The 27,210-nt window shown below is 40.2% G+C and overlaps 1 protein-coding gene across 1 annotated transcript; it reads left to right on the forward strand.

The window, feature by feature from the left end:
• Window positions 1–1,688: 1,688 nt before the first annotated feature.
• On the forward strand, window positions 1,689–27,210 carry dap (death-associated protein). Its single transcript, XM_072658045.1, has 4 exons — window positions 1,689–1,897; window positions 2,677–2,779; window positions 19,857–19,899; window positions 26,640–27,210. The coding sequence occupies exons 1-4, from the start codon at window positions 1,843–1,845 to the stop codon at window positions 26,757–26,759; spliced, it is 321 nt and encodes a 106-aa protein (XP_072514146.1). The 5' UTR covers window positions 1,689–1,842; the 3' UTR covers window positions 26,760–27,210.

Here is a 27,210-nt window from a genome sequence, read left to right on the forward strand (position 1 = left end):
AGCCTTGGCCTTGTAAGAGTGGATAAACATTGCTACATTCTCACATTGGCAGAAATATTCAATTCTCTGAATATTTCACAGCACAAGATCGATCCGACCACGTCATGAGTCTAAAATGAACAGGAACTTACAGAGTAGTGCCTGATTCAGGCCTTTATTAAATCGAAAGATCCCTTTCAGGAATCCGGTATTGGAATTTGCCTAGGAAACGTGGAGAGCTCCTCATTAAAAACAGTGTTGAATTTGAACTCTATCTACATTTGGTTAGGCAAATTCGCATGAATGAACAAAAATACAGGACTAAGCTGTTTGGGTTTGTTGTATATTTAAAGTGAAAGTTCAGTGGTCAAGTAGTGATTTTAGCATCCTGAAAGTGAGTACAGCTCAAGTGCTAATGCTTATGTGCCAGGTTATTTTCTTTTTAGGTAAACATTTTTAGGTTAGCTAATTTTAAATCATACATCAGGTTCATTCATTTGAATAAAAAAGTGGTCAAGTAGCAATCTGAAAGTGGGGACAGCTGTAACGCTGCAAACACAGCAAAATGTCAGCCAGTTGTGAACCTTTATTATACACCTTTATTAAAATATTTTAATAATAAAAATAACTTTTCTGACCCAAACATTTTTCTTTTATTTTCTAATCTCCCAAATCCTGCTGGACAGGGTAGACTTCAGTCACACCCCTGTGTGACTCAAATTACACCACAAATCCCTGTTTTCATCTCAGTGTTTGTACATTGAATGCAATGGATGCACAGACAGTTCTAAAATAGTTCGCTAATAAAAGAAATAATCTGAACATTGTCTTATATCTTATATGTATGTGTATATTTACAGTTTCTTAACTTTATAATGGTAAAGGTGCATGTATTTGTCACTGTACAGTTTACAGCAAAATGTGTCCTCCACATTTAACCCATCTGTGGTAGTGAACACACACACACACTAGTGAACTAGAGGCAGTGAGCACACACACACCCAGAGCGGTGGGCAGCCAACTCCAGCGCCCGGGGAGCAGAGAGGGTAAAGGGCCTTGCTCAAGGGCCCAACAGTGGCAGCTTGCCAAGCCCAGGAATCAAACCCACAACCCTGTTATCCCTGAGCCACCACTGCCCCATACACATTTATTTGTATCTTGTTGCTGTCACACGAAAAAGAAAACAATCTTTCAGTGGATGTCAGTGCAAAAAGTACTTTTGGATCATTTCTATTGGTCCATTCATCATTACACATATACACACATAAAAAAAAAACCCTTAAACTTTGTCAAAGTGAAAAATGGCAAAAATGGAGATGCAAAGTTTTATATTAAGCAACATTATATTTTTGTACTGTATGAATGTTTGCAACGTGTAAAACAGTGAACAAAGAGAGAGATTTCTGTACTAGCAGAATTATTTAGCTAATTAAGCCAATCCACAAACACCATGCCACATCCACCATCCTTCTAATCCCGTTTAACAGATAAACGATCTGTCCCGCGGGTCTCACACCTGGGACCACGCAATAAACGTGTGGGCTTTTTTAATGACTTTTTCATCGCACTGCAGTCCGAAATAACGGGCCGCTAGAAAAACAGCCGTTTTCCAAACCCCAGTTCTTGGTCTGTGCGACTTTCCATACCGAAGAAGAGAAGCGTCAGAGCTCACGGCGCGATCCTATTGGTTGGAGCCGTGCGCGGACGTCATGACGTACCTTTGCCAAACAATGGGCAGGAAAAAGCCACGTTGACGAACTCGGTTGAAGTCTACCTGATTTGTTTCCCGTCGGGAAGATAAGTGTTTATTTTCTCCGGCTAGCAGCTGTTTCACATTTTTGCCTGAGACGCGATACATGAGCCATGTCATCGCCGCCGAAAGAGAAGAACGACACTCGAGCTGGACACCCCCCTGCAGGTATTTACACGACACGACTGCTGTTTTTCCTGCTGTAAATTCTGGTCAGTCTGACAGGAGGGGTTTTTCCACAAAGCAGAATTCATCACATATCCATAAAACTCCAGCTTCAACTTGAGCTTCTTAGTTGGAGACAAGCTAAGGCACATTCGTACTGGTGTGTCCTCACTTTTGGCTGTAGTAATCCAACTTGGGGAAACCGTGCATTGGAAAATCGCCCCGAAGCCTCGAAGCTGGCTGGCTAATGTTTACGTATAGCCATGTTTTCATTTCAGGACACTTCAGGAAGATTATACTGTCTTATCTCAATTATTATTATTATCAGTATATTTCAATATGAATAATAATGAGGATATGTCTCTAGAATAAGCGTGTTGCAGGGTTTTAGTCTTTAGCTAGCACTATAGCATAGCTGCATTAACTGTATGCCTTTCTGGATTTGTCTCTTTAGCAGATTGGTCAGTTTCATTTGGGCTGAAATGGAAAAGTCGTGTTCCCACAGTCTGTGGAAAGTGCCTGAAAGAGATCTGATGAATATGTGGGCTTAAACCTAGGCCCCAGGCTTCCCTCGTGCAGCCCAAAAGCATAGATCTGAGTTGGCAACTGATTACCTAATAGCAGTGTCATGTTTCAGACTCTAGTTTGATTTGATTGCTTTAAGATCACATGTTGAGCTATCCAGAGATCACTGCCAAGATATTTCCCTGAGATTAATTGAAATGTAAATAGGACTGCTCCACCCTGATTTCTGGCATTATCTCATGGTTGTGTTGGAATAGTCAAAGCAGGAGGGATGAGGATAGTCCAGAAACACCAGTCTACAGGAGATTCAGTGTCCGACAGGAAAGAAGACAAGGACAGCAAAGAGTTTGAGAGCTGCAGGTAAGAAAACGGACTTTGGTCTTTCCTCACTATGTATAAACAGTAGTGCCTGAACATGACATCTCACTTTTTTATCAGCTTCAACTCTGTTGATGTGATTAAGTAACATGGAATTCACGCAAAACACTAATATACAGATATATGTAGCCACTGTACACTATGTCCAAAAGTTTGTAGACAACTGTTCATGTATTTCTTCTAAAAAACAAGCGTATTTGTAGGAAATCTCTGCTCCTTAATGATGGCTTTTCACTATATGCTGTAACATTGCTGTAAATATTGAGAGAAAATATGGCCCTTTCTAACATTACTTTCATGTGGTTTCAAATGGTTATCTTAATCCTTTGTCTCACCTTTTGTTACCCTTCATCTGCTGGCCTAAAGTGGTCACTCTCTCTCTTTGTATGCAATCAACCCCCCCTCAACTTCATCCCCCTCCTACCCCTCCTTAAACTCCTCTTCATCAACCTTTCTCCTCCCACAATTTCCAATGTATATAAGGCCCTCTCAAAATACCCCTAATCAGACTGGGTTGACCGTGACCGATCGAGTCGTACATCTCTGTATGTGTATCAATAAACTTATCAACACTGAAGATCCAGTCTCCTGACTCCTGAATCTGTCTCCTGGACGCCGGATTTCTAACAATATGTGATTGCAATATTTAAAAGCATTAGTGAAGTCAGGTACTGGTGTTGGATGATTGTTGCAATGGACACAGTAATCCTGCTTTAGAGCGTCTAATTCTGTTGACAGTTCAAGTTGGGGTTTTCTGAGGTTTGGAGCAGAAGGAAATAATCGATAGTATTACATTCAAAAATTTGTTATAGGAATGAAACACATAAAGCATTACACGATGCAATGTCATGATCTAAATCTATAATGATGAAGATAAATATCGCCCTATTGCCAACCATTATTGGCAGAGATTTTCTGTCGAGTGTCCTCGACAGAAAGTTGGTGGTTTGGTTCAGTGGGTGCGCCCTAAAGTCAGCTCACTAATTATGAGGCATGTCTCTACTTTTAGTGATGACTGTTTGAGTGTTAACAGCACCCACTTGTGGAGAATTTTCAGCCTTCTAAGTGTGAGTGAATTACAAGCCAGGTTCATCAATAATATTACCCTATTTTTTTGTATATTTTAGCACATCTATCTGATGTCAGTATATATTTTTTAAATATCTGCTGATACAAATATGATTTGGATGTTATTAAATGTGTCTAGTTGTGTTTCTATCTAGCTGCTTCTTTTTCTGTTTAAAATAGGCTTGTGTATTATTTTTAAAAAAGCATCTCAGAATTGTAAGGTATGATGATAAGGCTTGTATCCTTGTTGGCTCATAAGCTTGTAAACTTGTAACCTTGTAGTCTTTTAAACTTGTAACCCTGTAAGATTGTAAGCTCACCTCGTTTTCTTGTCAACTTGTGATCTTGTAAACTCGTAACCTCGTCATTTTGTAAACTCGTAACATCATCAATCTAGGCCCGTAAGCTTGTAAACTCGCAGCCCCATAAGCTTGTAAGCTTTTGAACTCACAACCTTGTAAGCTTGTAAACCTGTTACCTCATTGTCTTGTAAACTCATACCAGCAATTCTCTAAGGATGTTACCTTGTAACCTCAAGCTTGTAAACTCCTAATGACCTTGCTCTGAGCTTGTAACCTTGTAAACTCGTAACCTCTTAAAATTGTTACTGAAGTCGTTACTTCATTGCTTGCCTTGACTTTAGGCTAGTACACTCCTGCATGACATCTAAGAAGACTGTTTGATTGTGCAAACTGCTTGCTCCATGTGAAAGGTGAGATTGAGTCCTCATTGTGCATTTTCCCAATTGCAGGTGAGCGGTTCTCATCGGGTTGTTGAAAAGCAGACAAGTGTGAGTGTGTGTGTGTAAGTGTGCGTGTGTGTGTGTGGCACAGCTCCAGAAATGAACCCCATCTGGCACTCTTGCTCATTTTGCATTTAAAGGACAACTTTTCCACACTTACACACCAAAGCAACCAGAACATTTCCCACCACGGCAGCATTTGCGCTGCCCAGCTGCCACCATTCAGCCTGATGAATATTTCAGCCTCTCTCAGGACCATGAAATGGTGACTGATTTCTGTTTGCTCTGCTGTTGGTACTAGAGTGGTATTTAGTTTTTTTTCCCCTCTTCTTTGACGATGAGCTGAAGGAAACATTTGTGCAGTCGGGTGTGTCCTCTCTGCATGACTGCCGGATATGATCACATCTTCCTATTTTTCTTTGTGGTTTAGGGCCCTTTAGAGTCGAGTGGTGCTTTTTTTTTTTTTTTTTTTTTTTTTTGCGCATTGTAGGACTTGGCAGTACTCTTAAAAGATAGTGAGTCACAAGTCACATGTTGCTGTTCAGTGTTCCTCTAAGGCCCTTTGAACCCTGCTAGTTTAATCTTTAGCACTTCCTATATTGATATTATTTTTATTTATTTATTTGGTGTAAAAAGCTGTGAGTCAGTATAAGGAACATGGTGGCTGCAGGTCGTTTGGCAGGGCGCAGAGGCTGTTTAGCTTAGCCTTTCAGCTCATTGCCTGATTACTGACCCACATCTCATGTGAAGTAGAGCTTGCAGATGAGTGCTTATCAGTGTACAGTGCTAGTTGTCCTCCAGCCTTCTGGAATGCCAGTTACTCTCAGAAGCCTGTGTAATATGAGGAGTTTTACTAGATGTCCTGCTACTATGTATAAACTTACAATATATAATGTATCACTTAGTCACTTCATGCCACATCACATCACTGTCCAGCAAAAACCTTGTATCTACATGTTTGCCTTTCTTCCCTTTTTTACACTGTCTCAAAATTGGATCAGTGAATGGACCAATAGAAGTGCTCCAAAATTGCTTAATAAAATGTTTTTACATCAACTTCCATTAAAAGTTAGAAGGGCTTGTTGCTCTTCCTCTGTCTAGTTGCCATTTTGAAGATACAACGCTTTTTGTGTAAAATTGACGACATGCTGTAATGTTGTCGTCATGCTGTAAGCAAAATGACACCGTGCACCTGACCACACTCACAGCTGCACAGATTTGCTAAATTCCAGACGCCTCATCTGTTTAGTGAATTCAGCGGCTTTAAGAAACAAGCAATCAACTGCCCTCACATAGCTTTTATCATCTTCATAGAAAAGCCTTCCCACTTCACAACACTAACAGTAATCTAATTTAACTTGCTTAGCAATGTTAATCTATAAGTATTCATCGTAGCTTCTTGTTTGTATCAAACCCATTTGATAGCAAACCCATTAGATGACTGCTCTGTGTAAGGCTTTAGAATTACTCCAGAATTAACAGGATTAATAGTCGCAAATTAGGCTTTTTGAGATTTGCGGAGGCATAATGAAGTCTGAGCAAATAAGTATTTTTTTTATGGTTCAGTGAGTCTGATTGCCAAGTCCTAGACATAAACTGAAACGCATAGAAAAAACATTGAACAATAGAAGAAGCATCTGAGACCTGGCTCAGGTACTAGTACTAGGTCATTCACATTCCAAATAGCAGGATTTTTATTTACTGCAGAGATTTAAACCCCTTTAGTATTCTCTAAAACCTGTCTCAGTTCTATAGGATGTTGGTAGGGACTGTCTATGGCACTTTTTAAACAGTGGAGTAAATAGAGAGCAAACAAAGGTTTGGCAGTGGATCACGTTTTGAAGAGCTAATGACGGACATGTGAAATACACCTGAATTGGCCTACTTGGACTACTTTAAATTGTCACATTGGGGCAGTGGTGGCATAGTGGTAAGAGGTCTGTGCTATTGATGACAGGGTTGTGGGTTCGGTACCCGGGATCGGCAGATTGCCACTGTTGGGCCCTTGAGCAAGGTCCTTCACCCTCTCTTGCCCCCGGGCACTGGAGATGGCTGCCCACTGCTCTGTGTGTGTGTGTGCTTTCACTGCCCCTAGTTTACTAGTGTGTAAATGTGTGTGTTCACTTCCACAGATCAAGGGTCAAATGCAGAGGACACATTTCGCTGTACTTGGTGCTGTGATAAATACGTGCACCTTTACCTTTACATTGTTGATTCCCTGGTTTCCAAGGTGTTTCATAGTTACAGCATGTAACAGAATAAATACAATATTAATGTTTTTAGCTGCTGTTAGCTGCTCTTTAACATGCCATACAAAACATACATGCATGCATCTTGGAACAAGACCTTTTAACATATTAGAAAAGTTAAGAAATGAAAAAAGGTTAAGGGTAGTGGCTGGCCCCCTGTGGTTTTGACATTGCCTCAGATTTCTGGCAAGCAGGGTGGAAATTGCAAGTTTTCCTGAGTTGGCGCTTTGCGCTGGACTGTATAATCTTGGTTTGAATCTGGGAATGCATCAGGGATTTAACTGGTGAATGTGGTGTTTGAATCCATCCAGCATGCCCCTATTGCAACTGTGTACAGTGGCATTTTCTTTCTTTGGTGTTTGAAACCTTGCTTCAGCCCTTGATATGTCCAGCAGTCCAACTCTAAATATAGTAGCCCAAGATTACCATGGAAACCTAACCAACTCTGTGATTTGATTTGGAATGGGTGGATGCTGTTCAACCAGTCTATACAGGAGGAAAGGGAAAACGGTTTTCTGGGTAATGTGGAGAAATGCAGGGGAATCCAGTCAGTCTTGTGTGTGTGTGTGTTTGTGTCAAATAAGGATAAACACATCAGATGTGCTAGCTAGGAGGCCAGTGTCACACAGCTTTATCTCAGCAAGTGCACTGTGTACTTCATAGTGCTTGTCATGCATCAGTCTTTGTTTTCTCCTGGGTGAAAGGGTGTCTGTGCCAGTGCATGCTTCATATGTCAAACCACCTGCCCCCCTTACACACATGCATACTCATGTACGCACACACAAACACACGTGCCAGCCACCCCCCTTCTCCTTTCCTCAAGCTGAGTGCAGTGTGCCCAGTGTGGGAGCGGTAAGCAGGTGGCTTCTGGTGGAAAAATTGCGCATTTGTCGCAGCAAGTCAAGCAGGATAGTCAGGGGACTGCCTGCCGGATGCAATTTGGGCTCTTCAGATGGATGGTAGGCCGAAATGGAATTGCTCCGAGACGCTGATGCGATCTGCCATCAGGCCAGGCTCACGCCACGCTGCTGACATCTGCCCGCGGTGCAGGGTTGCACCAAACCACCCACCCACCCTTCATTTCATACCCCTATACCTAAGCCAGTCCAGTGGGCCTGTTCCTCAGAAAGGGAACCTATAACAGAGAGTGATTTGCAAGAGGGTTTCATGCTGTTCGGAAACAGGCCGAAGCATTTAATTCATTTTCAGGGTCACTGACTTGTCAGATGTTTGCATGCTTTTGCATAGGTCTTGTGGTCTGGCCTCGACTGTGAGCAGTTTTTTTTTTTTCTTTTCTTTTAAACTGTAATCATAAATCAGTGGTCAAGATTTTTATTGGCCATGCACCAAAACTGAAACATTGCTATTTACGAGCAATGCATTATTAAATAATTTACAGCACTGTGCAAAGAGATCACCCATTGCTTATTGAGTTTCCACTCAAATTGGCCATTAAACACAGCTGAGGAGATTAGATATAGGAAGGAGAATGTCAAAGGAAAAAACAGGACTTTCCAAATCTGGAGGTCAAGAAATTACTGAGACATGCAAAGAAAATGAGCTTCGTAAAAATCATGCTAGCCCTGATATACCATCTAAACTACCCTCCATCAGATAAATACACTTTAATCTTTCAGCTTTGAGAGAGAGGAGAACATCAAGTTTTAGTGTTTCTGATCACCCTTCCACTGTGAGAATGTGGAGCTGATCTAGAAGCTTTTACTGCAGAAAGTAAACAGAAAAAGAAGAAATCGGACTGATGATGCTGCTCTCAGAACAGCGGGTTCTCCAGACCTTAACATTTTTAATTGTATCCTTGACGATGAGAAGCAGAAAGAACTCTCCCTGAAGATTTCAGCAGAAAAACTCTTAACTGTTAAAATAGGGTTTTCTTTTACTTATGTTTTTTTAATGAATAGAGTTTTGACTTTTGATTAAATAAATAAAGGGTGGTCTCTAATTTTATACAGTACTGTACATATTACTGTCTGTTAACTGAGAAAACAGAATTGGTCAACTCACATTCTGCTCCATGCTTGATGAGCTGCCCGATAATATTTCGTGAGCAGCTGTTCTTTTCGACAGTCTTTGACCGTGGCATTATATCTTTGGTTTCCCCTACAAAAAAAAAAGCAAAATAAATTATACTCTATAAATTCTTTTAGTGCTGCCGTAGAATAACCATATTTGTCATAGAGGACTGTGAGTGTAATGTAAAGATTATTTACCAATTTACAGGCCCTCCACATGCGCACATCTCCTTTTAACCCTTATTTGACCTTGAAGAGACCCATTTGATCTCATAAATGACCTTGTTTAAAGGAGCATTTGTAACATCATTATTTTTAAGAGTGCAATATTATTCAGGTGGTAGAACCTTGAGTATGAATAGAGCATTGCACCCTTCTCTAAGAGCTATGAAGGTTTTCCAAACACATAACAGCTGTACAAACATCTAATAAAGCATATGGCTATAATATGACCGCATATAGTTGCTCTGCACATGAAACTCTACCTTGTTTGACTAAAATGCAGTGATCGTATTTCTTATAGTCCATGTCAAAAATACCATGCTTTCTAAATGTAACAATATGCTTCGTTATTGCGTATTTGTCATATGAATATTGTCCGAATTATTATTCTAGAGGTACATGTGCAACATAATCAAATACATTTGTGTGTATGTGTGTGTGTAAATACGGCCCTAGAGTGTGCACAGCGAGTGGTAGCCAGAGTTGTGTCACTAGCTGAACCCTGCAGCAGCTCTAGGGTTGCCTCCTGACTCGGTGCTCTCTCTCTTATACACACACTGCATTCACTGCCCTCACTTCACTGACTCTGCTCGGTAAGCCTCATCTACCCCTGTAGAGCAACCTGCATTGTACATTTCTCACAATTTAGTCACCTGAAGGCAATCTGCAACCGCTCCCACTGCGCCAGTTTCACAGATATAGAGTACATTCTCATTTCTGTGCTGCTGTTTAGTAGAAACGATCATTCTGATTGTTTCAAGGTGAGTTTATTCACTGTAGGCACCGGTGCTAAGCACAGCTTCATACATTGTTTTAGTGCGACTAAACCCTCATTGTTTAGCAGACCTTGAATTTTTCTGTGATTTTCCAGAGTGCTTCAAGAACTTTCAGCTGAAATGTGTTTGTCGAAATGTTTTATTGCAATATTACAACAAGCTGCGGTATCTTGTTCTCGCACAGTCTTACAACGTGCATAGCCTTATATAACATCTCTTCGCAGTCACACAAAAACCTTGTACTTATATATGTACTTTATATGACAGAAAAAAATGTTTTTAATGGAATTTTAAACTTTTAATGGAAGAATTTATTCCAACAGCTACCAGATGTCAAAAAATGGAAATACAAGTTGTTGTTTTTTTAATTAATATTAAATAGAGTTTATAAATAAAATAAAATTACTGAGAACTGTAGTATGAATAGTCTAGACTGAACCACCAGAGATATGTTAATGTGTTGCACCTTTGTTTAGTGACTCAAGGGAAAATAAGAGCACTTTACAGCTCGAAGGATGTATAAGTGTTCCTGTCTACTCTCTGCACACATTCAGATAGAGCAGGGGTTGGCAACCGAGGGTCGGAGTCCGGCACAGTTTGCTGACCCCCCCTTTTCTAACATACTCTACTACACCTGGCACTTACTAAACAGGTAAGTTGAATTTACGATAGCTTGAGCAGGAAAAGCACAAAGCTGTGCAGGACTCTGGCTCTCCAAGGCCCAGTTGCCCACCACTGAGATAGAGGGTATAGTTTTAAATGGAGTCTTCGATTTGAATTGCCTTGTAAATGCTATACTTTCATGTGAGTGAATGACAAATTATTGTACACCTCAGTTAGAAATTCTCATGAAAAACTTGCATTTCTACCATTTCTTTTGTTTTACTTAAGGCTCAAAGTGTTTGAAGTTTGCCACCCCTCTGCATTGAGTCATCACTGTTGCTATCCTTCCTGCTGCTGTTGTACAATCAGCAGGTTTGTAAATGTTCACACGATCAGTGGCGCTCTTTTCTCTTTGTTAAAAAGTCTAAAGTCCGGAGGGAAAAACTGTGCCCAGTTCCATGCTCCCTCATCTTATCTTAAACTCTCACTGGCAAGATAGCACTGAGGGGTGGGGCTGTAACCTGTTGTGCATGGACACAGGTGCTTGGGCCCTTAACATGTTGCATCATCTAGTGTAAGTGGAGAGGAAAGCTATGCTGCAAAGCTCTGCAAATTATGAAAGGCTGGTGAGCAGTCATCTTTTCAGCACTGACCAAAAATAAGACTTGCCTTTTCGAAACGCTTTGCTGTGTGTCGAAGTGTAACAGGCTGGTAGTCATTATGACATTAAGTTTATTTGTAGTTTAAGAGGTGGAGATGTGGAGAGTAATTGCAGAACATGCAGTCACTTTACACTGATTTAACCCTTTAAAGCCAAATGTATACACATTTGATTTTTTTGAGACCTCTGCAACACCCTGAAGTACCCTAGTATCCACCTGAAATACTAGAACACCCTCTTCGAAACCACCTGAAACACCACAGCCACTGCACAGCAACACCTGGGATACTATAACCACAGCAGCCACTTAGCAAAAAAACAGTTTCACCTTAGTGACCATGTAGCAACAGCAATATCATAGCAACAATTTGAAAAACCAAAGCAAATGTTTAGCAAAAACCCAGAAACCTCATGGGATACCATGGCCACCACTTGGCACATCTTAGCAGTTAGCAAAAAACAGTTTCACCCCAGTGATCATGTTGCAACTGCCTAGCAACTGCCTGGAAGTAGGAACCACCTGAGCTGTGCTGCTGCTGTTTGTGACAAACCCAACTTTTAGCCTAAAGGTAAAATGGATCAGAAAAATGTCTGGTCAGAAAGTTCATCTCTGGTGCTACATAGTCTTTAGGATTGAGGACATCTTAGAACAGATGTTTAAATTTACGTTATGTAGCAACCTTAACATCACATTACTACTTCAAAAGCATGTTGATTGTACACTGACTTATAACGGGTGGAATGAAGTCTCTGTCATTGCTGCTACTGCATTATGACCTCCCATGAGAACCATGCAAATCCTGTAATTACTCTCCTGCCACAGTCCACATGCTTCTGTCACTTTCTGTGACGGTTCTGTCGGTATCTCTCAGCGTGTCCAGAAATGCATGTGTGAAGCTGATCATGTATTTGTGACAGTGGTATAACATTGAGTTACTCTCCACAACTGTAGAGGGAGCCCAGGAGCAAAAAAATGCTGCTCCTATATATAATAACATGCTATAAAATACAGGATTTTAAAATACAAATTAAAAATTGTCAGTGGATCTTGATGGTCTTTGTTATTTAGTGTCTTAAAATCTGTATCTGTATTAGTATTAGACATGCAGTTTTTATATGAAGTGACTTTGTGTGTGTGTGAGATGTGTTATATGGGTCTTTTAAAGCTTGCCTGTCTGTTCTCTACTAGTCAATCCTTCATTATGATTCACTGGGCGTGATTCTAAATGAAAGGAATTTAATGCAGCTCTTTGCTAATTGTAGAGGTCAGAGGCCTGATTTTGATTCACATTCAGTGAATTGTGCTGCCGTGCCTTATTGTATTCCTGAATTAAACTCCAAAGAGCTTGGTTTCTCGAGGGGAAGGAATAAGTGCGATAAGGGGTGAGGGAGAGAATTGTTAACTGACAGTTTGATGACCATTATTTCCATGCTAGTTTCCCCCTCGATGAGTTGTGTGGCGAAGTGTGTGCATGCCGTTGGAATAATTGCATGGTGGTATAGCTAATCTGCTCACATTTGCATTGCTCCTGTGTTGCTCGAGTCCCTTCCTGAGTAACTTTCTCATTACTGCAGCAGAAGCGTTCACAGGGTTTACCTGTCAATCAAACGGGATGCGCCGCTGAACTAAATGAGCACTTGAGAGTGAAGTTCTTTACACCTAAACAACCTAACAAGTCCACCCTCCGTGCTGTCACACCTCATTGTGGGCCGCGCTGTTTGTTGTGGGGGGTACAGCGTAATCCAGCAGAAGGTAGAACTTGTTCACATCAGGAGATGGCTGTGGGTGTACAGGTTCAGTCCAATTTAGCTTTGTTAGCTCTACTGCCATGGCTCCCACAGATGGCTTGTGATTTCCTAACCAATAGGTTCTAAGCAGCAATGTGGACAATAGGAATATTCGGAATGAGATGTGTCTCGAAGTTGCATAGGTTAGTGATGCCTTGTTAATTGCTAATCATCTCATTTTCTAAAGCGTAAGCCAGAGGCAGCCTAGATTTTACTTCTTCTGCTCTCCTGCTCGACTGTCAGGCAGCTGCCTAAAATGCTGCAGTATTTATTGCATCCAATCTTTCATTCTCTTCAGGAGACTTTTTTTGCTTTTCACCATCCAAGTCATTCCCACCACTTTTTAAGAATATTAATGTCTGGACTGGAGTGGTCAGTCCACACATGTCTTGTTGTGATTTCTCCACTAGACTCTAAGCAGATATGCAGACCATAAATAAATATAAAGCAATATAAAGGTTCTAATTAATGGCCTAAGTAATTAATTGCTAATCATTTCATTTCCTCAAACTGAACCCAGAGACAATCTAGTCTCCCTTTATCGCTCTTTCTAATTCTTCTGAATAACTGACCAACCAGCTAACTGACAGACATACAGAAACCCTAAGAACTATATACAGTAGCTGCAGCATTTATTGCGTCCACCCTTCCACTTATTTTTGGAGACTTTCAGTTCTTCTGCAGAAATCTGCAGGGAGGTTTTTTTTTCACACCTCCAAAGTTCAATATAAAAGTGAGGTTTTGTTTTTTTGTGTAGTGTAGTCTAAAGTCTTTTCAATGACTTTTAGAAATGTAATGTTATAAAATCTCAATTTATTATTTTTATTATTTTTTAAGGTTGTGCTGACAAGAGTCACTGTCCATTAGGCCTGGGCGATATGTTAAAAATTCTATATAGAAAAATTCTACAGTGATTTTTATTCAACATCTGCTGCTCTTCATCTATTTAAACCGGTCTTATTATGCTGTTGGTAATGAAACCTGCAGTTGATCAGTGTTTTAAGCACTAACAATATCCTCAATACGCTTAGAAAATCATAGCATGATAACATTTATCACAAAACCATAAAATATCATCATATTGCCCAGCTCTACTGTGCATAAACTATTTCTAACCAGCCAGACTTGAACTCTTCAGCCAAGAGCGGTCCTGACCAATCAAAAAGCGAGCAGTAATAAAGTTGAGGGACTGTACAACTGATTTTCAAACACACTAAGAAGACATTTATCATGGAGATCATTCAAGCTGTGTACCAGGTTTCATTATGAGAAAAACCGAATTTCATAAAACAGATTTTAATACTTTATTGGGTTGAGGTCTTAAAATGACCTTAGTAGCCACTAGAGCTACTGTGTATCGGCAAGGATCTAGGGCTACAATATGTATCATGATCATATATAAAATATGAAAATGACTTTTTATGAAATCAGAACAGTGGCATCTGAAGGCTGAAGAGTGCTACTATTGTCTAGTGGTCGGGTTTTAAACGCTACACTAAATTAACCGCTGTCTGACACATGTTTTTGCATGTAAACCACTAATTAAAATATAATAATGTGTTTGTAAAGTATTGCAAAATAAACATATCACAATATTGTTAATATAATCAATGTTTTCTTATACCTGCGTGTGCGTGTGCGTGTGCGCGTGCGTGCGTGCGCGCAACCAGTGAGTGGTTAGTCATTTGCTCTAAATGTGAGACAATTGAGTTCTGTTTTAACATTATAGACAAGGATAATAACAGTATGCTCCCACTTGCCTATTTACATTCCTCTCGACCGGTGTATGTGTCCAGTCATGGCATACCTTAGCAATGTGCTTCTTATGGAAAATCATGAACTAGTTAGAGATAGCGAGAGAGATCTGTGAAGATTATGTGTTTTGCTCTTTTGCTGCATGGTGAAGGAGCAGAAATATGTAAATACATAATTTCTCTGCAGGAATTTTTCTAATTAGCTTTCTCTGGGCAGGCTGTGCCCTCCCCAATCATTCAGTTCCACCTCATGTGCCTCACAGTGTTTGAGAGAAGCAGCTGATTCAGTCTGCATCTCATCCTATCTCTTTTCTTTTCTCCAAGCCGAAAATTCATATGTAGCCCAGAGGTAACAGTCCTTGTTATTAACCTTGACGTTAACATTATTTCAGGGTGTTTTGGGGTTTTTGTTTTTTTTGCCTTTCCTCCACTGAATTTGCTGAAATTAGTGAAGAGGGTGGGCTGTATATTTCAGCGAAGAGCTAGCACGCTGCTGCCCCCCTCAGACCTGAAATGGCATTCCTCCTGTTGAAGACAGTGATCCAGTAAAAAGTGATTTTTTTGTGTGTTTGGTACTCGTTGTAAACTTTTCAGACATCCTGGTTTAAGTTTCTGAAGATGTCAGACATAGCTTCCGGTCTGAACTGTAAAAGATGTGATAAGAGGTTACACTGCCTGTCTTACCTCAGCCTGTTCTCCTCTCCCCATCAGATAATGGCTGTATAGAATTATAGCCTCCGATCAACATAAAAACATAAAAAGCTGTGTTTGTGTCTTATTATTGTGATTGTGTGTGGTTCAGTGGCACAGCCAATGATCAAGATGGCATTTTTAAGTGTTGATCTGATTGTAAAGGACGTGACGTCAGGGCCTTTTAAGATTTCCCACACAAGTAGGGGGGGAAATGTGGCAGCTTAATCTGAGATTACACAGTCCTCTCATTAAAAAGCCACGATGCTGAGACAGGTTCTGTCAGCCGAGCAGCCCTCTGATGCTTCTGGAAGGGGATTATCCCTTTGGCAACTTTCTCTCTCTCTCTCTCTCTCTCTCTCTCTCTCTCTTTCTCTCTTTCTCTCTTTCTCTTAGCTGTCTCTGGTGCCCTCTTACCCCGTCACACAAAAGTAAGCCCCAAAACCCCTGACACAAGCCGGATTTCACAGCGTCACAGTAACGGTTTGTGCTTGTCACATTGATATATTCACTTTTATGCACTTTTCTAGAGTTCATTGAGATATTAAGATGTGCTTCACAGTAGTAGCCACTTTTTTCCCTTTCACATAACGATTAGTCCTACACTGACTGCTGGAGGAGTGAATAAAAAGCAGGACTCAATAGAACAAATTTTAATTCAACCAAAATTTATGTAATTGAACTGCAAAAGCTTGCTCTATAGGTGGAGCTAATTATAACAGACTAAGGGGCTAGGGTAAAATTATGCAAACACAGCTGTATTTCAGTGTACTTCTATGTTAAATATGTTTTCAAACCCTAAATGCATATCATCGCTGTTGCGCAAAAATCTTCTCTCCAAAATGGCAAATTCACAGGAAACAGAAAATTAATTTTAATCGAAGCCGGTATATAAAAAAAAAGTTTATTTCAAAGCATTTCTATTGGTCCATTCATCGTGAATGTGAAGACAATTTGTCGTGAGGGGGTTGTGTGAGATTGACTAAATACGTATAGTGAAAAGAGGCTGTGTCAGATAATCACATATACAAGAATATTCTATATTTGGCATTAAAAAACTTCCAAAACTGAACTTTTTAAAATGTATATTGGGGGGACATATTGTTTTGTGTACATTAGCCTGGCTAGCCTTCACTGTCTGTTGTTTACATGCTTCAGAATTGTGCTGTATTACAGCCAGCAGGAAAAAAAAATGTAAGTAGTAAAGGTGTGAATTCTGTGACTTGCACACAACTTGGCAGCCAATTACAAAGCTTGTTTGATGTCCAGCAATTACTTCTTTAGCTAAAGCTGCAAGGCTGAAGGTTATGTACAGCAATTATTGTAAAAATGGCAGGCCGAAATCATCACCCGTTTGCCTCAAAAATCTGTGAAGTTGTTCATTTCACCTCGACGTACTAATGTGGTTGATGTTGGCTCAGTTCTGTTTTCAACATGTTTCAGGCCTTGTGATGCCTGCAACAGCTGGTTTTAGCTATGAGGCAAGCTATTATCCACTTTTTTTTAGATAGCAGCATGCAGTTTGTGCAATCCTAATTACTGTACATATGCTTCCATTTTCACCAAACTATTCCCTAAACTAACAGATTCCAGGTATTGGTTCAGATAAATTCCTACTCTATACAGGACCTGGAATAGAGATGTTTTTGCATGTACTTGCAGACTCTAGTGTTCTAGTGGACAACTGACTGAGCAGGTGGCCCCAACCGCAGCGCCCCGAAACTGAGTTTTCAGATGTTCTTCTCTTTGACGGACATAATTTCATTTTGAACTGCGACAAGTATCATTTTTCACGTCAAGGTCAATTATCACTCCTGACCCTCTCCCATGGCTGCTGCGTTGAGGGGAAGGTTTTCTCTTGGAAAACAAACGAGAGTAATTTCCAGAGCTGACGGCTGCTTGGGTCCAGAGGCATGGTTCGGCACATTGCTCCGATGGAGTCAGGCTACTCCCACAGCCCACAGAATTTTTTTATAGGTCATTTTGTGCTTTGGCTGTAGCTTGACTCTCCTGGTTTGACATCACCCAACATGGATACACATGCATGTTAGTTGTCGACTAGGATCGGAATAATAATTTGCCATTAGAGTTGTCCAATATTTCTTTCAAACACGTGATCTGCAGTGCATTGTATTTTTGTGTGCTCGGTATACACTTACCTAATCACTCTGCTAGATGGGAACGGTTGGGAACCCCTGGTCATGACCTGTATTGTGGATTTTTAAAGTAACAAATAAGTTAACAAATCCTTTCCAGAGAACATACTTCTACACACTGTAATGCACGATTACTATTGACTGTAAATGTACTAAGGATAGATAGATAGATTGTTAAATAGATAATTAGATAGATACATACACACACATACATACATACTTTATTGATCCCAAAAGATAAATATATACTTTATTGATCCCAAAGGAAATGTAGCAGCCACTAGCAATTACACAGTACAGCACAGTAATACAATACAATAAAGTTTAACATTTCTAGGGGGGTAAACTCACACATACTTCATATGCACTCACACACATGTCTCTATTGATGCACCCTACTTGCACACCTATCAGGATACCAGCTGCTAAATACTGTATTACATAAGAACTGTTCTTTTTCACCTCACAAGCTGCTGTGTTTACATATAAGCTGACTGCATATATCTGTCATATCACATTACATACCTCTGCACCTTACCTTATCCCTACCACACATTCAGTGCTGAGTGCTGTGTCATCGCTGCACTGTATGTTTACTGTGTCTGATGTCTGTTGTGTTGATGGTATTTATTGTATTATTCTGGGTTCCATGTTTGATACAGAAACAGATACATAAAGTACAATAAGAAATGTTCATTGGTTTTCTTTCATGTTGCACCATGGTCCACAGATGCCTCTGGACTTGTCTTGTCCTAAACTCAGTAAATTGTGTTGTTCAATGTGCAGGAAATGTTTTGAGTTTTTTTGTTTTGGTTTAGTTTGTTAGAATTTCCAAGTAAAACGGATAAGGGATCAATATCAGTATTGAGAAACAGATATGTTCACACATTTCTAATAACAATTAAAAGTCAGGAAAAACTGAAAATATGAAAGTAAATTATGTAGCATTTTAAATTAAACTCCATTGATCTACTAAATTGTTGTTTATCGTGTGCATTTTTGTTATGCAAATGACCGATATCAATAAAAAATGCTGTGTAAAAAAAAAAAAAAAAAAAAAAGTAGGAAACATCAATATCGGCCTCATCAATATCTTCCTAGGAGGAGAAACGTCCTGACAAGTTTACATCTGATTTATTATGTTTTCAAATCCAAAGAACATTGTTGAATGTCAATCTTTTTAAACGCTTTAAGAACGGTTGGTGAATAAGGCCTAATGTTATTAACAATGTTAAATTATTTTTATTAATAAAAATATTAATTAATTATTCAATTTTTATCTGATTTGATTTGATGAAAAATTAATGATATCAAAAGACGTCTTTATGACTTTGTGCAGCTCTAAAACACCCATCCGTTTAAGTACCCAAGTCAACACCAACTCCTACAGTGCTGCACAATTTTACATAAATGCTCTTAAATCTGTAATTGCCTTTCATGTCACCAAATCCTTGTGCATGCCCTCACATAATTCTGTCTCTCTCCACCTTGCTTGGCTTTTGAATGAGACTGTACACCTTCTCAGGCTATTTTTAGCCCTGTCTGTAATTACACCGATAATAATCCAGCCATTAGCCGTGGTGGAATGAGTGTGCTGCCTTCCTCATGGGCTGAATCTGAGATTAGCTTGATCTAGTGATGGACACACTAGGGCTAGCCTTTCGTTAGCATCCTGTCCACGCAGCCCATTATTCACACTTGAATGTGCAAGTGGCCGGTTCCTGCTGTTGATTGTGGCGCTGGATGGGGGGGCTTGTTCCACAGGGGAGTGGGAGAAAGCCCTAATTGAGCGTTCACAGGACAAACGTGACTGCCAGGATAGCAGCACTTGTTGACCTTCAGCTAACCAGGGAGTGTGTCTGTGTGATTAGCTGCGGTACGGCCTCTCGGCCACTGCTGTCTGCTCTGTGTGGGTGGAAATAATGAAATCTCAAGACACTTTATACTGACCGTGTAGCCTTGAGGTAGCCAATTCAGCTTGGTTTAATGCAACCATTTGGAGAGGCCTAAGGTGTGCTGTGCCATTTAGGATTGAAAAGAGCTGTTTATTGTGCATGGTTCTGTTTAATTTGTCATCACTGCTGTCATGTAAAATCCTTGTATCTCCAACTTTACTGGTTTTCACATTTTGCAATAATGTGAATCTGGCAGTTGTTCTTTACAGTGTGTTCTTTACATTTTCTTTACCTTGACTTTTGACTTTTCTTCTCCTGTAAAGTTGCCATTTTAAGGATACAAGGTTTTTGCGTGACAGCAATTATATGCTTGTTAGCAGATGACCTTCTGAGTTTTCATGTGCAATTCTCCATTCTCTTTTCAGCCCACCAAAGCCAACAGTTGTGGTCTCTGGAGTGGTGACTAAGGTAAGCCACATTTTATCCATTCACAATGATGTAACTACTCTACTCCAGATCTGTGTAATCTAATGCCTGATGTGATTAGAAGGTTTTGATTTATGCAGGTGGCCGGGGTTTACCAGGCCTTGCACTTTCTCCGAAATGTCCTCAGACATATGCTCACAAACTGTACGTGATGTATAATTCAGATGCTCTGTGACGTGTCCTCTGGGTACCTGCCAGTCTCTGTAAATGTCTAGGCTCTGTGTGGGTGTGTGTATATGTGGGTAGGTAATCTGTGTGCAGGTAGGGTACTGTGCTTCACCCCTTCTCTCTGGAGAGCCCAGATGCTTACATGAAAGAACAGAGAAGGAAGGCTGTGCTTCACTTGAAGGATCAAACAAAGTCCACAGAAGGCTCTGGAAGCACATGCGCAGTGTCAGAGCCACATCACACAGCTCTTGGAGATTTCTGATGGATTGAACACGTTCAGTCTGTTGTATGGGGAGGGAAGGGTTTGCAAGGGTGCAGTAAAGTAGCTAACATTGCTGTATCTGAAGATATGGGTGTCTCCAAGGCTCCATTCACAACTTGATGTACTGTATAAGTGCATTTATTTGGTGATCCTGTTATAAGTGAGCAGCATGTAGGACATGTCTAATGCATCTTAGAGCTGCGTTGCGGTCTGACCAAACAAATCACTTTTGGAGGGGTCAGGGATGCATGTGGTCAGTAACTGTAGCGTACCATCATTTCTTTAAAAGTTCTGTTAGCAGTGCACAAAATCGAAACATTCCAATCAGAAGTAGGCGCTGGAGACACATTTAGGACACAATGAAAAGGCAGGTGTAAATAGCTCTACCTCTTGCTGGCCACTTATGATCAGACCATTGGAAATGGATGGTAATTCCAGACATGAACAGGGCCTGAGTGACTAGCGGACTTAAATTTCACTTAAAGAAACCATGATTTGATTTGTTTTGTATTCTTCACAAGTACGAATATAGTGCATCAGCCAACACATGTTTGGTGTCTTAAGTTGCAGCGAAGCTATGGGCCTACGTTTACATGTAAGGCATTTGGCTGAAGCTGTAATCCACAGTCTGTTACACAGAGGGTGAACCATGTTACACATGGAGGTGAATGTAGAGCCACAATTTGTAGGTGTAGCATTGTGTCCAGCCAAGGAATCGGACCCTAATGTGGGAGAGCAGTGGTGTTACTCGCTACACTATTACCACATTGGCTAATTTAGTCGACAAGTACTAGAAGCATAGAGTAGTGTTAGGTAGGTTTGGTAGCACACTGCTAACTGTAAGCATTTAGCAGGTTATTTAAGACAAGAACCAGCTATAAACAAGGCCTGAGTAACAAGGCAACGGACAAAGTTTATACACTAACCAGTGAGCTCAACTTTGTACAAAATCATAACTCAATTTCGGTGTCTGATTTCACTTCTAGCACAGGAATGGTTTTAATGTTCTTGCTTCTGAGCAGCCTACAAAATTGCCTTTCTATCTGTGCTATCTTGTAATTGACATCGAGAAGCACCAACAGATTCTTATCAAACACGCGTCTATCCCTAGATCAACACAACAAGCAGCAGTTCAGCAGTAGCCTGAGGCTGAGGAGCGAGGCTGTTTGCTTTGGCATGCGCTTTGTTTCACCCCAGTTATTAATATTGTCAATAGTCTGATGCATAATGTTTTACGCTCTGCCTAGAACACACTTCCCTGTCCTCTTTTTGTGTTGGTGTCTCATAACCAGATCATAACCTGAGAGGATGCCCCATTAACCTCCATTGTCTCCACTGCAGAACCCCTGGGAAGACTCACTGCTGTAGATAATTACAGAGCAGTTTTAAAAGGCCTCATCCTTGTAATATGTGGGTGGGTGACCAACAACATGTCATTAGTGTGAGAAAAAGAAAAAATTAAAAATAGAAAAAAATAGTTGTGACTTCTATTGGTTATTTTAATGACTGCAAATGTTTTAGAGAACTAGACTCCAGTTAAGGCAGAGAGTGTGAGAAGAGAGCCACGCTGACCCTAATATCCCCCACAGTGTGGGATTGGTCTGTCTCTCTCTCAGCTTTTAAGCCGGTCTATGACATAACGCCCATCGGCTGTATGGGGTTTTAGCGATGGGGTTGCAGATTAATATGAGTGAACAGAGTAGTATTTTTGTAGCTTTTTTTGTGTTTTATAGTATTTGGAAACACCTGCTGCCCTTTACACTGAGAACATTTCATGAAGAATGGACCAATAGAAATAGTCTGTACATGGAAGCTACGGGGCAGTTAGAACTTTTGAATTCTCCCGGATTGCCCTACCAGTGTTGATGTATTCTAGGGTAAGAAGAGTAGTTGGAAAATGGTCAAGCAATATAAATTACAACTGTTTATAATAAGTATAAATCCCACAAACAGTGGAGTAATATGGGTCATGGAGCTTTAAGAGGTTGGACCATGGTTGTGTAATGTTAATTATAATTGTAATGTTGACAAACCGTACAGGTGGTTATAATTCAACATGGCTGTGATGTCAAAATAGAATGGTATTCCCTTTCTACTTGTATATTTGGGAATAAAGAAAGTTGGACCATAGTCACGTAACCTGAATTATGACTGAATTATCATTTAGTACATTAAGCCTTGCAGACATTATAAATGGACTATAATTGTGTTTTGATGTCATAGGAAAAAATAGGGTTCAAAGATGTACTATAGGGTGGAGAGAGCGGTTGGAAAATGGTTGTGTGATAGAAATTCTGACTTAAAATTACAATGGACTACAATTCATCATGTTGTGATTTATAGAATACGATAATATTGTATGGGAAAATGGAAACATTTGTAAATGGATGTGTACTATGAATTATGACCTCGTGAAGGTTAGAAGTGGACTGTTATTCATCGTAATTGTCAAACTTATAAAACTCATAAAATTGTCATAAAGTTGCTCATTAAAAAAGAATGTGATTCCATGATGTATTCTCAGGAATGCAGAAAGATATTTTTAAAAGCATTCGTTATATGAAGGATGACCATTTTTGGTACATAAAACTTAGTTAGGAAGATGGTTACAATGTTATTAATTCTTCATGGTTGTGATGTCACAGATAAAAGGGAAGTTGGTAAATCGATGTCTACTATGAATTATGATCCTACAAAGGTTATTAGTGGACTACAATTTGTCATAGTTGTGCTGTATTTGGTTTCATAAAGTGTTCTAGGCAAAGCAGCAAGATTTGAGAAAGTGCTTATGTAATATGAATAATGAATATATTTGGTACATAAAAACATACACACTTAATAAGAGGGTTGTGATGCTTAAGAATAGGAAAGTGTTCCATGATGCATTCTCAGGCCTGAACTATTATACTTCTATGTCCTCTCAATCTTTCCAATCAAAATTGGTTTTATTTGAGTTGTGTTTTTGGAGTTGTGTCCTCTGAGGATTTGTCCATGTTAAATCATTCATTTGATGTGTTTTTTTTAGTCTGAATAAGAAAAGTTCTCTAAGTGCACATTACATTTACATTAAGCATTTAGCAGACACTCGTGTCCAGAACAACTTACAATAGTGCTTCCATAGCTTGTTTGTAAAGACTAGGATCCAAAATATACCTCTAAGCTTAGATGCTAATAAATACACAAGTCAGTATGAAGACCACAGTACTCAACACACCCCGCACTTGAGAAAGCAGTGAGATTGGAGAAAGTGCTTATATAATATAAATAATAAATATGTTTGGTACATAAAAACATGCACACTTAATAAGAAGGTTGTGATGCTTAAGATAAGATAGGATAGTGTTCCATGATGCATTCTCAGGCATAATGAGAGATATATTACAAAGGGGTTTCTGTGCAACATCATCAGAGATGTGCAGAAAGCAGCACTTTTCATTCTAGATAGCAGCAATGAGGAGGGGATGTTGTGCAGTGAACTGCACCAACCGTAGAGAAGATGGAAAATGTTTAATATTCAGAGAGAATCACATCCCACATCATAGAAGATGGAAAAATGAGCAAACTGATCCAACTCTGAACCTGTATTTTATTATTGAGTCAACAGGACTTCAGACTACAGTGCATAATCTACAGAATCTACAGAATTGGTTACAGCAGTTGGCTAATGTTACAACCTACTGACCAGCCATGTTCCCCAAGCCTTTTTGCCCCCAGTCTGTAAACGCACCCAATAATGTTTGTAAACAAGAAACCCATCTGTATGTTTTCTGACTATTTTGGTAGCATAGCCATTATAAGTGAACTTAAAATAGAACAAATAAAATGCAAGAACATTGCTTTGTGTATGGGCCCTTTAAGTAATCCTCTTTAGCACAGAAGAATGTTGGCAGGGTATTATGAGTAGCACATAAAATTATTGTTTCTCTCTCTATCTCACACACACACACACACACACACACACACACACACGCACACACCCCTGCACTCATATGGTAAAATAAAGCTGTGTGAGTTGTTCTGTGACCCCCTCTTGCGCTGGGTGTGTTTGTGTGAGCACTCCGGTTGCATTGTGAATTCCTGCTGTGTTTCAGAGGGATTTCATGTTTTATTTATCTGAGGACCTGTGACTCCCGCCCAGCAGAGCGCTGGTATTAATTAGGCTGAAGCTAATCGAGCTCCACCAGAATGTGTGTGTGGGGTGGCGGGGGGGGGATGCTTGCTTGGGGAACAGCTCTGAACCCCGGCCTTGCTCTGAGCCATCATGCACCTTTTGCCTGTGAAGTGATCAAGATCTACACTTGTGCTTAAGCGTCTTAATCTCCTATTACAGCATGATCAGAATACTGCTGCAGAATTGGTCTCGCTTCTGTCTCCTAGAACATCTTGCATGACCGCCTTCCTGAGTCACCCAATGTATTTTGGCCCCAAATATTACCTAGCATTTCCTCTGCAGATTCTCATATCTGAGGCCGTCTTCATCCTGTGACCCTGCCTGAACTATTATACTTCTATTTCCTCTCAATCTGTTTTGGTTGTTTGCAAAATTGGCTTTATTTGAGTTGTGTTTCTTGGAGTTGTGTCCTCTGAGGATTTGTCCATATTAAATCATTCATTTGATGTGTTTTCTTAGTCTGAATAAGAAAAGTTCTCGAAGTGCACATTACATTTACATTAAGCATTTAGCAGACGCTTTTGTCCAGAGCGACTTACAATAGTGCTTGGCTGTTTACTCTGAAAATATCCATAGCTAGTTTGTAAAGACTAGGATACAAAAGATACCTCTAAGCTCTGAGATGAAGACGGCGAGCAACTGTGCCGTTCAGACACCCAGGGGAAGTTCGTTCCACCACTTCGGTGCCAGGACAGAAAAAAGCCTGGATGTTTGTCTTTTATGTATCTTAAAGGATGGCGGGTTAAGCCAAGCCAAACTTGAAGCTTGAAGGGCTCTTGGTACAGATCTGCTTTTGACCATTGCAATTTAAGTAGGAACTGGTCCATTTTGGCTCTGTAAGCCAGCATCAGGGTATTGAATCCGATGCGGGAAGCAGCTACAGGAAGTCAGTGAAGTGAACGCAGCAGCAGAGCAGTTTCTACTATTCCGAGGAGAATCTTACAATCGACAACCAAAACCCCTCCCCAATCCGACTCAAACACCTGTAATAATTGCTGTGCAACAAGAAAATTTGCAAATTCTGCCCCACACAGCAGTCTAATTTCGGTCTGACTAACCAGAGACACATTTGACTACCAAGTGTAAATGCACATGGTTAAACAGGTGCCAATGGGGTCTATGGCTTCTTTATGCTTCTGCTGTTTTTCCCCTCATCAGGACAGATTCACATTGGAGCTCATTGCTAACGCTAGGTTACTTCTGATCTACAGGGGATTTCCCATTCATCTAAAAAATGAAATTACATTACTCTAAAATAGGTCGCTTTCAGGATGAATCTCATTCTGTAGGAATGCCTATAAATCAGCTTAGCTGGTCCAGGTCAGTTTTCTTGGACAGCAAATAGCTTCGTTGTTTGTACTCTCTTTAAAGAGATTCAAAAAGACATTGACATCTGACACTGATATTTTTCAAAAATATCACAGCATCACATGGTTAAAGTTAGAATTAATAAAGATTTCTTTTCATTGCCTGTTTTTAACTTGCTTGGCCAAGGAAATCTACTATGCATTGAAATTGTATAGATTTTAAACTGTAATCTAAAACACCCTGTAAATGACATACACTGTATGTCCAAATGTTTGTGGACACCCCATCTAATGAATGTATCAGCTTATTTAAGTTGCACCCATTGCTGACACAGATGTGCAAATGTGCACACACAGCCTGTCTAGTCGCTATAGAGAAGTACTGCCAATAGATTAGGCCTATCTGGAGCAGACAAGCTGGAACCGGTTGGCACCATGCCTAATGCCAGGTATGGGCTAAAGGGGTATAATCAGCATTGAGCTGTGGATCTGTGTAATGAGGATGCTTCCTTCATTTCTTTCATTATTATTCTAATGGTCTCTTGTTGCAATTGCTGCCATTGTTTTGCTGTCACTCAGAAGATGGATTCACCTTTTAGGTCTTTGGTTTCTTCCTCTTGCTCTGAGGGAGTTACACTACAGCAGCTCTTGTAAAAAGCTATGCAAATAACTTGGAATCGAATAGAAACTGAATTAGTTTGTCAATACATGAGATTTTTTTTTGTAATTATAGAAATGGACCTAAGTATCTTGCTGTCTGTACTCTTGTATGTTTTTAAAACTTAACCCAGTTTCCTTGTGTGATTTTACTCAGGGGGATAAGGACTTCACCCCCGCTGCAGCTCAGGTGGCCCATACAAAGCCTGTGCCAGCGGTGCAGAAGCTCCCCCCTAGCCACCACATCAACCAGCACATCCACCAGCCCCGCAAGTGAGGCTCCGCCCATCCTCCCCTCACACCTGAACCAGTGCACCGGCCGCGTCCAGGACCACATCCGCCAACTCTTCCCCACCCCAGCGCTCAGGTTATCAGGGACCTCCTGGCTTAAAGCATTCCGCAAGACCCCATCTTTGTTTGTGCCTGCAAGCGTTCTGCCTTGACCAATATCGGAGAAAAACTGCTCTACCCTGTTCTGTTCTCGTTCTATAGATCCTTACGACACTAAATTTTGAGGGCTTCATCACCAAGCAAGATTTGCCTAGTTAATTCTCTGGGTGTATTTAATGAAAGGTTAAATTGAGCTTTATTTTTTCCTGTTTTAGAGCAGTTGTTTCTGGAATTATGTAAATTGAATTATGTAAATCTCTTTTGTGACATCAGTGGAAGATGTATGATGTTAGGCATTAGGCACTAGGTGTGGCTGTCTGAATAAAGAGTTAATACAA

Source organism: Salminus brasiliensis, chromosome 1 (assembly GCF_030463535.1).
Source record: "Salminus brasiliensis chromosome 1, fSalBra1.hap2, whole genome shotgun sequence".
In the NCBI taxonomy this organism is placed as follows: Eukaryota; Metazoa; Chordata; class Actinopteri; order Characiformes; family Bryconidae; genus Salminus; species Salminus brasiliensis.